The sequence below is a fragment of the Lontra canadensis genome, unplaced genomic scaffold (genome assembly GCF_010015895.1).
Source record: "Lontra canadensis isolate GAN:19392208 unplaced genomic scaffold, GSC_riverotter_1.0 scaffold47, whole genome shotgun sequence".
NCBI lineage: Eukaryota > Metazoa > Chordata > Mammalia > Carnivora > Mustelidae > Lontra > Lontra canadensis.
In genome coordinates this window covers 8,241,663-8,254,486 of record NW_022631041.1, presented here as the reverse complement: position 1 = coordinate 8,254,486, position 12,824 = coordinate 8,241,663, and the positions used below count along the sequence as shown (strand labels likewise).

Below are 12,824 nucleotides of genomic sequence, written 5' to 3'. Positions count from 1 at the left end.
GTTTCCATGTAAAATATACTTACCACTGTGGATCTAGACATTAAAACTTAAAAAAACATTATTCTAAGACTATCCTAGCTAGCTAGACTTTCAGCTGTGGCTATTCTGGTCAGCACTCCAAGAGGAGTTTGTGCACAAGATCAAGAGGAAGAGGTCAGCACAGAACAGAGGTGTTCAGTTGGGCAGCAACATTACGATAAATGTTGGGAGAAGTGTTACCACCAACAACGGATGAATTCACTTATAATACAAGTGTTATCTCTCAGAACTAAGGTATGTTAAAAAGAAAAAGTGGTGTAAAACTTTTCTACTTATTCACATTTGAAACACTCTCACTTTAGGGACTTAATATCCTTTATTTGCGTGGAATGTAAACCCTGCACTTCCACTGCACAGAGCCTGAATATTATGAATAATACACTATTATTAAGTACACTATATTAACACCAAAGAACTTATATTCTTCATAACAGTATTATCTAATATTATAAGTAATTTAAAGGCTTGGACATTTGATTTATTTAAAATAGCTTACAAGTAGGCATTCAATAAATATTCTGTTGGAAATATATCCTATTCTTTTATTTTACTAAATATCTTTGTAATTAGGATTATCTGACCTTCTCGGTTAGTAACAGCAATTGGAAATATGGTGGATAAATTGTATTTTCTTGCAATAGTAGTGGTGCTTATAAACGCTAAAAATTTTAGGAATAAAATCACTTTGTGTGAAACTATGATTCAGTGGATTCCATAGCCAATGGAAGAATCAGCTCCTTTACAACCATTTGATTAATGCTAAATAACTATTTTAGCCTACTGGTTTTCCGTGCATTAAATGAAAATTCTAGGAGAGTCATAAACTAAAAAAAAAAGGAGTTAGTGATGATTTAGACCCTTGGAAACAGCAAATATGTTCAAACTAACATGACTGTTAAGAAGGCAGACCAGTGGATCTAAAGTTTTCATGTACATAATGCTGTTTTAAAGGATGGCTTCTCTGGTGATGTCCCAGTCAATGTGACTCAAGTGGCTGCGTGTCAAGTCCAGAAATGAAGATGGCCCCTGGGAAATGCTTCAGGAATACCTAGAACGCAGAGAGCCAAGTGCCAGTCTCCTGGGCTAGAAAATTAATGCTAATAAACATTAGAGTAAACAACCTTCAGCCCACATAAATTCCTGCTAAGCAGCAGTAAAGGGTAATTCTGTCAGTCAGAAATTAAGGAATAACTTCCCACACGTTTTAGGCTCTTCTTTGATATCATGTAAAAAAGAAAAAAAAAAAAACTCAAGACTTTACACAAAATTTCAATATGCTCTTGGTTGCCAGTACAAGTGATATTAAACTATGCTGATACACATTTATCTCTATTAAATGTCAAAAAGTAATTCCTTTTTCTTACTAAATACCATGGGAAAAATTTATCCTACATTGTTTTAAAAATGAGAATTTTCATCACTAGGATATTATAGCTCATAGTTAACATGTATTTTGTTCAGTAGTGAAAATGTTTCTTACCCGATTAATTAAAAAATCCTGTGGACGTTTCCAGGAATAAATTTTCAACGACGGTGGTAATTCAATCTTTCCTTCGGGGTCTTCAAAAAAATGCTGTATAAAAAAATATATATTGAGTTGTCTCCATATGATTCTAAAAATATGAAAACAACTCAATCCTAGTAAAAATCAGTAAGTTCATAGATTCAATCAATAAATATGCATTTATAGAGCAATTTGTATAATTGCTCTCAGAAGTAGCTCATGGAGTATTTGGTGAATATGGAAGTTAATAATACTGTATTTAGTGAACAAAACCTCAATTGTTGAGTAACATTTTATTGCAGAGGAAGCAATCAAAATGAGCATGAGCTGCTTTGGAATGTGAGGTAGGTATGGTAGGAAAGCAATTTGGATGGGCCAGATATGGACATATTTTGCACTGAAAAGATTTTTCTTGTTTTTACTTGGGAAAATTAAAAAATCATAAATATGATTGTATGTCAGTGAAATTTTTGAACCTTGGATCTGACTTTCATTTATTAATTTTTAAAATTAAACATGTTATTTTGAGATAATTATAGATTCACAACTCATGCTGTGAAATAATAAAGAGAGTTCCTGTGTTCTCTCTACTCAGTTTCTCCAGTGGGAAATCTTCCAAAACCAGAGTGCAATGTCACAACCAGGATACTGACGTTGACGGTCATGGTATACCACAGTTCCAAGAACATAAGGATCCTTCCTAGGCCCTTTTATGGCCATGCCCACCCTCCCACCCCCTTACCACCTGTTTAATCCCTACCACCTGGCAATCATTAATCTGGTCTCTTTTTGTCATTTCAATAATGTTATATGAGGGGTATCTTTGTGACTCAGTTGGTTAAGAGTCTGACTCTTGGTTTCGGCTCTGGTCATGATCTTGGGGTCGTGAGATCAAGCCCTGCTTTGGGCTCTGTGCTCAGCAGGGAATCTGCTTGAGATTCTCACTCCTCCTCCCTCTGCCCCTTTCTCTGATCTCATATGCATGCACTCTCTCTCAAATAAACAAATAATAAACCTTCAAAAAAAATAATGTTATATGAATGGAATCATATAGCATGTAACATTCTGGATTGGCTTTTTTCCTTCTCCGCCTAATTCCCGGGATATTCAATTCATTCAAGCTGTTGCAAGTATCAATTTACAGTTTGTTTTGTTTATTGCTGAGCAATATTTCATGATATGGATATTTGTTTGTTTGTTTGTTTACCATCTGTCCATTGAAGGACATTTGGGCTGTTTCTAATTTGGGGCTCTTACTTATAAAGCTGCTATAAATTTTTGTATATAGCTTACAGGTTTTTATATGAACGTAAGTTTCCATTTCTCGGAGGTAAATGCCCAGGAATGCAATTAATTTATTAATTTTTGAGTCCTTAGAATGAGTCAGTTAGTGAGCTCTGGAGGAAGAATGATATCCAAATATCTACTCTCGAATGCTAGAATATAGTAAGTTAGATTTCAAGTAGCTACTGTGTAAAAGTTCTCACAGATCCTAAAATAATTAAGTTGTGGCAATGAGCCTTACAGAAAATGAAAAGTGCTGGGAGTACAAAAACAATGCTGTAGGAATATAAAATATCTATATTGAAAAATAAGGAGTACTAAATTTCACCTCAGTTAATAATGACAGGGGGAAGAAAATACTATTTTGTGATTTTTATGGTAATCTCATTTTTATCCAAATGCTAGTGTGACCTGAGAAATTGGTTATATTTGAGGGCCCTGTCTGAGCTTTTTCACAAAGTGTCTATGTGTATCTGGAGCATATTTAAGATTCTGAAATATTTTGAATGAAGATAAAGGCAATCCCAATATCTAGTGAAAATGATCCAAGAAGGAGTCCCTGAACAATAGACTGACGTTTCCAAGAGACACACTAGACTTCCGGGGTTGCCTCATGTTGTTTTGTTTTCCTCCCTTACAAATAATTCAGTTATTTTAAAGTCCCTTATCTGACAATCCAAAATCAGAGTCACTCATGGATCTATTTCTATTATTTAATTTTCCTCTTGTTTTTCAGCCACTTTGTCCTAATTCTTTTCATGTGTGATAAATTTGGGTTGTACGATAAATGTTGCATATAAAAATGTATATGGGTCCTAAATAATGACACCTTCCTCCAGAGAGGAGGATTTCATCCTTTCTGGCAGGCAAAGTACAAAATGAACTTGACCCCATCAACACTGGGTCTCAGGGTTTGACTGGGCTGGTGTAGGCTTGGTTTACCCTTACTCAACACAGAATGCTATAGCCATGTTTGGGTACTCACTGAAAAGCTGGAGTGTCTGAGTCCCTTCACCTTGGTATACCCTAAATTCCAATCTCTTGCCATAGCATCATGAAATATTTTGTTATTTAACTTCCAAACTGTTGTTTTTTACTCATTTGCTCAGCAGCAAAATCTTCACTCATATAGCTTAGGATTTGGTTAAATGTCTTGAAATAAGATTATATGGGAAATATTCAGATTGTGGTTCTGTAATTACCTCTGGGATTTGGGTTCTAGTTTTGGCTGTTTTCGCAGCCCCAGTCAATATCCTCTCTCTCTCCAGCCCAGAAAAACTGGCATAAACCCCAGCCACTACTTTCTGTTTGGCCTTTCATTGTCATACCTTGAATTATTAAATGTCTTTAAGGAGAGAAAAAAAAAAGGCAAATGGGAGTTTACCATATCATAATCTGGTATGATTCCCTTTTCTCCATGTTAAGTTAGTGGTAAATGGTAATCTTTCTATGTCATTTTGCCTTAGGTGTATTTATTATATGCACCTTACAATGTTTCATTATATATATCTCAGTTTGGTTCACCCACCATGTCTTTTTGTTGCTGTCACTTAGCTGAAGAATTGAGACTTGACTCTGGAATTACAAGGAAGGGTTAGTTTATCTGATGCTGATTTCCTGATCACTAGCCTCACATCTAAAGAAGAGACTTTCTATAAAATTCCAAGGATACTTGCTATAGTCAGATGCTTAAGGTAATTGACCCTGGTAAACTGTGGATGTTGCAAATGTGACATGCTTGGGGTGTCCACCACTCACTCCCATGAGGGACTGTCACTTCACAGCCGTGAATGTTGAGGTTGTAGAACAGAACTGGGAGTAGGAAACAAGATTGTATCCCATATGGTATCTGGGCTGTTGTAAGAACCAGGGTTTGACCTGATACTCTTCGGCCTTATGAAGATGGCAGAGGCAGAATGGAATGTTGGCTCAGGTTCTGAAGTGTCACACGCCATTGGAATAGTCCCAATTCACCACAGGAGGAGGGCTGGTGCTGCCCTAATCATGCAGTTTTATACATGATCCGAGGATCACAGAATCAAGGTTGGAGTCTGATGTTCACTTAGCAACATTCCTATATTTTGCCCCCGAATGAAATGGGCATCAAGTATCCAGCACACGTTACTTTTCCAGTCTCAATGGTTTGCCTCCAATAAATGTTCTTTCAACAGATGTGCCCTTGTTTTAATAACATTGGTAAGTTCCAGAATTTGATGCCTAACCTCCCAGAGATCTGCAGGATTTCTTAGTAGTCACCTGGTAAAGGCTTTTCCTCCCTTACAAATAATTCAGTTATTTTAAAGTTATTTTAAAGTCCCATTTCACTTTAAGGGCCCTAACATGTTACAGTTTATATCTTATTTATATCTTATTTCCTATTTCAGTTTTCAGGCACAGCTGCTCTTCACCCTGTTATCCTTCACACTCTATAATGGCTTGTCTTTAGGTCTTTTCTAGAGCTCAGGGCTTACCTGAGGATTTGCACAGTCTATCTTCCTGACGTACATTCACACTCAACCCCCATTACTTGTAAATTTCTGTTAAAAATATGTAGACTATGACCATTGTCATTTGAACCCACAGAGTTCAAAAGCCCTGTCTGTCTAAAAGTTCCACAGTCACCCTAGGTATGGTGAAAAGAATGTATTCCCTCATACTTTCCTAATCTGAAATTGTTCAGGTACTAACAGAACCAGCAATTAGTTACATTTGTAATCTTTTATAAACAAATTACTGTAATGAATTATGCAGTTTATACTTCTGCATTTTGTGAACTAAATATAATTGTTAATAAGAACCATTCCAGAGTTCTCGATGCAAATAAACACCCCAGAGTTCATCATGGTCATTCTGGCAATTTTATTTGTGTTTTGAAACTGCATTGTGTTTCATAAACATTTTGGTTAAATGAATTGTTGCACCAAATAAATGGGTCATATATTATTTTTTAATTTTTTTAAAAGATTTTCTTTATTTATTTGAGAGAGCACGTGCACCAGCAGGGGGAGCAGGAGACAGAAGGAAAAGCAGTCTCCCCACGGAGCAGTGAGCAGGGTGCCTGATGCTGGGCTCCATGGGAGGACCCGAGGATTATGACCTGAGCCGAAGGAAGACACTTCACCGTCTGAGCCACCCAGATGCCCCAAAGGGTCATATTTAAAATGCAACCCAGACTCATACCCTCAAAAAGAAGTCTTTAGAAATAGAGTAAACATTTTTAAAAAGGCAAAAGAACCTAAGATATATACTTGGAAAATGTAGGCACACTGTTCTCAGCTCCAATCCCAGGGACACATCATGTTTCAATGGCCATAGAGAAACAAAGAGTACCTGAGATCCTTCCCCAAATATCTTCAGGGGGGGGGGCGATATTAAGAGATTCAACCCTTATCTCACAGTAACAACTTAAAAAAAAAAAAAATCTCCTATCATCACCAGATAACAGTTCACAGGTCTGATGGGGCTTTCATTTTCTAAACTACTCTAAATGACTTGTTCCCAACCCTGTCCAAAATCTACTATCTGACTTGTTCTATCAATTTCCCCTTTATTTCGTTATGACCCTCTGATCATCTCTCTCCTTTCTCTTACTTAAATGGAATTAGAAAAGCCCAGGTCTAAGGCTTGGAAAGACAGGCAGGATGGAGGGAGACAGGTGGACAAAGACAAAATTTCTCTCTTGAAGGGAGCCTCTGGAGAAGAATGAGCACTCTCCCATGTTAACAAATCTTATGCTACTATAAAATTAGGACTAAAATGAGCTCTAGTCACATTCAAGCGGACTTACAAATAGAGGGCTTTTTCCCGTTTTGTCCTTTTCTTTTCCACCTTTGCCTGCGTCCCACTTCTCTGCATTGATGTCAGCCTCACTCCATTCTGGCCAGATTGGGAATTTCCCCTTCTTTTGCTCAACGGAGCTAGGTTGCACATTACTGCCCACGTAGTACTGACTAGAAACAGAGCAGGGAGGTGGGTTAGTTTTAAGTCAAATCTCTGAGGTAAAATATTGGGTTCATTGCATGGTATAACTTTAATGGTCTTGTCAGCAGTCATGTTAAAGACATTTTTCAATCGTTGTCACCTGTAGCCAGACAGCTTCCACAGGTTGGGGTTCAAAAAAACTAAAATACCTGAAGAGATTATTCTGTAAACAAATTCTGAGCCTCAGGCCCTACTTGCTAATGCAGGACATTCATCATAAACACATAAAATGCCATGAAGGGGAATATTTATATGCAATTCACACTTAAAATCCTTGCACATATAATATGAATGGCTTTCTGAAGATCATTACAAATATAATTTTGATTTTTCCCAGTATAAGTATGCTATGTGATCATTATTTTAAAATACAATTTTTTAAATATTAGGTAAGTAGGAAAGACATTCCCACTCCATTCTATAAACCACATTGTTAACAACTGTCCAAAGATATACATTCCTTCTTCAAAAATAGCATCATTCAGCACATTCCCTTTATAGACTGTTTATTTCCATTTATCAGTATATTATAAATAATTCCTATGTCGATGAGAATTTATCTAAATACAAATTTTATGATTGCATACTGTTCAATTGTATAAATATACTTCCTTTTGTCTAAGTTTCTGTATTTAAAAACTTGAAGGTTTTGATTTAAAATTTTTTTCACTATTACATATTTTTTAAACATTTTATTTATTTAACACAGAGAGAGGGAGAGGGAGAGAAAGTACAAGCAGGAGGAGAGGCAGAGGGACAGGGAGAAGCAGGCTCTCCACCTGCGCAGTAAGTCCAACACGGGGCTCAATCCCAGGACCCCGGGATCATAATCTGAGCTAAAGGCATGCTCTTAACTAACTGAGCCACCAAGGCACCCTTTTTTTCACCATTATAAACAAGCTTTCAGAGGCTTTCCTTATTCCCAAATCTTTTCATACCTTATTAATTCTTTTCTTAGGATAGATTTTAATAAGAGAATGTAAAGTACCCAAATACATGCATATTTAAAGTTTGTGATATATTTTCACTAATTATCTACAGAGAAGTTGGACTTGTTTTATACACTCATTATTATGTTGCAATTTTATATCTCTAAACCTTGACTTTACCTTTTCTTTATTATTGTAACCTTTAAAGTCTAAAATACATGTCACATTTAATTTTTCAAGTTTTAACTGTGAATGACTACAACCCTGCTCTAGACCCTTGGATAGGCAGTGAACAAACCAGACAAGAATCTCTACCCTTATAGAGTTCATATTCTAGTGGGTAGAAACATAAAATCACAGCATAAATTAACTAAAATATAGAGTGCATTAGAAAGGGAAAAATTAGGGGGAATTAAAAAATAGGAAGGGGGAGCTGAGGAGTTAAGGTACATCATTTTAATATAGTGGTTAAGGAAAGCACTGCATCATAGGGTAATAGTTCACTCAACGGGGAAAGAACATGAAGGATCAAACCGTGTGGATCCAAGGAAGGCTGTTCTGGAGACCGGAAAAGGCAAGTACAAGCACCAAGGCAGAGGCTTCCAGATGCGGAACGCATCCTGGCTTATCTGAAGAATAAAGACATCAGCAGAGCTGAAGGAAGGTAAAAGGTGGTAATTTCAGAGAGGGAACAGGAGATGCAGAGATTATAAAGGTGATGGAAGCCAAAGGAAGGACATTGATTTCCCTAGGTGAGAAAGGAAGCCAAAGGAAAGTTTTGAGCAGGGAAGTTTATAATCATTCATGCCTGCTGCTATGTTGAGAAAAGGGCAAAGCGAACAAGAGAGAGAATTTAGAAGGCGCTGAAATAACAGGTGAGAGCGGATGGTGATTTGGATCAGGTTGCTGACGGTGAGGCAGCAAGAGAGAGGCCCCTGTTTTTAAGAGAAAGCCCATAGATTGAACTGATGTTTCCTGCAAGACAGAAGACTCTGGGTTTGGGCAGAACAGAGGTAAGGAGTAAAGCAGCATATCACATGTTTGCGGTGATGTTGAATAGTTAGTTAGACATAGGATTCTAAGGCTTTGGGAGAAAGAATCAGTCTAAAAGTGAAAATTGGAGTCATCAGCATTTAGATGATATCTGAAGTCTTAAGACTTCAGGCTATTAAGACTTAAAGCTATTCAAGACACCTAACAACTGGTGAGCAATTGACCAATCCTTAAAGCCTCGTTATGTTAGATATTATTTACTTTGAGTCACAGGGTCAGGAGTATGAGGTCTTCAGGGTGGGTCAGGGGCTCAGGGCAAGCAGAAGACAGAAATGTCTAGGGCTCAGGGTTATTAGTAATGTTATTGTTAAGGTTATTCCACAATCAATATTAAAATATTTCAGTATTCTGACTATCAGTATAGTATAGCTGTATACCTGCTCTGATACTCCATGTGAAAAGTCAGAAAGAGTAGGAAGAAAACTGAGAAAAGCAGTCTGTGAGTGTGGGGGACAGAATAACATCCTCCCCATCCCCTACCTCTCGCTCCTCCCCCGCCCATGTCCACACCCGAATTTCTGAACTCTGGGATAGGTTACCTTTCCTGGCAAGAGAGGGTTTATAGACAACTTTAAGTATTTGAGATGGGAGGTTATCCTGGTATCTGCATGGGATCAGTGCAGTCACATGTGTTCTCAAAAGTGGAAGGAGATAGAAGTCGTCAGAGGGAGATTTTACTCCGGAAGAATGAATAGAAAAATGCAAAACTGTTGGTTCTGAAGACAGAGGGAGGAGGCCACATGCCCAAGAGAGTGAGCAGCTTCTGGAAGCTGAAAAAGGCAAGGAAATGGATTCTCTCTGTGAGCCTCTAGAGAGGAGCAGCCCTGCTGGTACCTTCACGTTAGCTCAGTAAGACCCATTTTGGACTTCAGACCTCGAGAATTGCACAATAATAGTTTTGTACTGTTTAAGCCACTAAGTTTGTGGTATTTTATTATAGCAGCATTAAGAAACAGAAACAGAAATAAAACAGTAGAGGGTTATGCCTTAAAAGTCAAGTAAAACATTTTTTTAAGTAAGAGAATGAACAGTAGATCCAAATGCTGCTAATAGATCAACAAAATGAAATATGAACAAATAAATGTTGAATTTAGCAGCAAGAAGATGAAAGTTCTCTCTCAAATTTCACTTTCTAGGGCAGGGGGTGGGAGGGACTTTCTCGAACATCCTATCTAGAATAGCAACCCCTTTGCCTCCTTTCATATTGCTTCATTTTTATAGCACTTGATGGTTCTCTCACTAATCCTTTGGTGCTTGTGTGTTTCCACAGGTGGCTTTCTAAGTTTCACAGGAGTAGGATCCATGGGTTTTTTGTTCACTCCTTCTATCCCCAGCAATTGAAATAGTGCCTGGATAACGTAAGAAATCTGTCTCCCTCTCTGCCTTCTATTTACATGAACTAAAAGAATGAATGTCTTGACATACTACTACTATCTTTTCTAATTAGGACTGTTTCAAGGTTTTATGAATAGGTAAAAGTTGATCAGATGGCTTACCAGTCCTGTTCCTCATTTCTTATATTTCCCAGTCCTTTGCAGTTTGGCTGGTACTTTGTGGTGGTGTTTTAGACAATAGCATGTATGGGGAGATATGTTGTATCCTACCTCCAGGCTCATAAAACATCCGATGACATACTTGTCCGCATGCTCAATACTTCAGAGAAGATCTTGGGAAATGGTAATTGGTGGGGTTTTGGAATATAGGTGAGGTTCAGTGGGGTGAGGTCTGGAGCTGATGACCAAGAAAGAATTCTTGAGACATCTCAGGTGCAAAATGGTGGTTTTATGAAAGCCCTGGGACAGGACCCGTGGGCAGAAAGAGCTGTTGCACCAGGGTTGTGAGGTGTGGATGCTTATATACTTGGGAGTTGAGGGAGGTAGGGAACATGGGGGTTTCAAAAGAATTTTCATATGTTAAAGAAGACTCACAGGATACCTGAGGCCTTGCCATTGTCAAGTTAAAGTTGTTCCCCCGCCCCCCCAGCAAGGCATTAATGTTAGGATAGTTGGAAGCTTCCTGGAGGAACATTACACTCTGCCTGCTTCAAGTATCTGTCAATGGGCTGCAGGTTATAAGAACGTTTAACTGTATCTACATTTCCTTCTTCCTTCAAAGCTAGGTTATTGATGGAAGTGCTTTGTTCTTATAGATTGCTAAGACATTTGTAAACCGAGGGAGACTTGCAGGATTGTGATCTCTGTAAGTTAACTATTTGTTTTTCCTTTCTGTAGCTTTAGGGAGCCAAGAGTGCATGAGAAATGTCACATAGATACCATCTGGGGCTTGGGGGGTGTTGTGGGGTGTCAGCTTCTGCTTTGTCCTCAGCTTGCCTTCTGTTCCCTCATCAGTAACAGCCACAAGATGGAAAGAGCCAACAATCCTTATTTAGCACATGCAAGGCCACTCCTAAACTCCCCATCAAACTCTAATATAAATGAGAAATATCCTTTGCTGTGTGATTTGGGGTTTACCTGGTATTGTAGCTAACATTGATTACTTCCTACTTGCTTCTTTGATATTGTAGCTAGCATTGATTGTTAACATTGACAAATATAAAGGGTAGAATTATTTTTTTAGGGTTTGGATTTCTTCTTTTATGACTTTTAGCATTATAAATCATTATATCATTACACGTGGTAATTTACTTATACATTACTTTTTGCTATCTTAAGTCTTTGACATTTGATTATTTTTTCTTGTGATTTTTGTCGGTTTTTGTTTGTTTCTTGTTTTTTGTGTTTTTGTTTTGTTTTGTGTTTTTTTTGGTTTTTGGTATATTCTCATGTTTTAGGACACTTCTGTTATGAGCCCATCCTTATCAGGGTGTTCTTTTTCTCCAATCCCCTTCCCCCAAGGCAATCCTGTATTGAAAGAATGCTTTTTCAATGTTAATATGGAATTTTCTTCTTTCAGAAATCCCAAATAAAGAAGGCATCCAGGAACCCATAAGTACTTTAAAATCAGATCTCAAACCTACATAAGTCTCAATCCCAAGATTTCCATTTCTCAAGGAAGATTTTTTTATTTTCCAGCCAGACACTAAGTGTAGAAAAGCTAACTGTCTTATAATCTAAGATTATAAGGCAGATTTTTCTTATTCACCTTTTTAAAAAGAATTAAACTTTTGGAAAGTCATGCCTTTATCCAAGGTTGGAGCACTCCCTTCCTTCATTTGTCCTATATATGTTAAAACAAAAGAATCTACTTTCGTAAGACTGCTAAGCCTTCCCCAGGGAAGCTATAGTCTCAGCTTAGAGTTAAAACATCCTGACTTTCAGTTCCCTCCTCATTTCTGGATTCTGAAGATTTTTTATTTCTTTAGGTAGGCATTTGTAAGTATTAGGTTTTTGTTTTTGTTTTTTGTTTTTTGTCTTAATCCACTATCTTGCTGGAAAAGAAAGTCTAAGAATATATCCATTGTAAAGGAGTATTTCTAAGAAGCATCTAAGAAAAGGTGACAGAAAGATGATTAGAATAGTTTTCAGGAAGAAAGGGAAATTTTTCAAAATATTAATAGGAAAACAAAGGCATAAAATAGTAAACTAAGAGTACCTCTGCTTTATTCAGGTTTGGTACAACTGTAGAGATAAAAAGAAATCCATGACTATGTAGCCAACAAAATCATGATAAAATTTAACTCATTCAGGAAGCTCAGTCTCCTTAAAAGTTCTTTTTGTAAGGGGAGGATCTAATTTCTTAAAAAAATAAAGGCTCTGCTGAGATTATGTTTTGCTCTCCTCTTCTTTCTGTCAAGGGTAAATAAATGTTCTGGCTTCCTCCCCTAAACTATTGAGCTTTATCACTAATTGGCCTACTTCCCTTGTAAACATATCAAATTTGATTCTATCTGTGTTGAAGATCACTTAAAAAATACTCTCATTTGAGGCATTTCATACCAGCTCAATAGCTCACGTATAGTGTTACACGCACAATATAAACAATAGTAAAATATGGCCCAATGTCAAATATACAGTAGATTTGATTCAAATATGTTACTTTTGAAACAGTCAGCACAGTGTGCCTTTGACACTCAT

At 37.3% G+C, this 12,824-nt stretch overlaps 1 protein-coding gene across 1 annotated transcript in view; it reads right to left on the bottom strand.

The window, feature by feature from the left end:
- The window catches only part of ADGB (androglobin), a 174,864-nt gene that overhangs the window by 142,834 nt on the left and 19,206 nt on the right, over window positions 1-12,824 (bottom strand). Inside the window, exons 2-3 of the mRNA XM_032873132.1 lie at window positions 6,615-6,777; window positions 1,520-1,612 (exon numbers count right to left, since the gene is read on the bottom strand). Of these exons, the coding sequence (XP_032729023.1) occupies window positions 1,520-1,612; window positions 6,615-6,777 (256 nt within the window). The remainder of the gene's footprint in view (window positions 1-1,519; window positions 1,613-6,614; window positions 6,778-12,824) is intronic.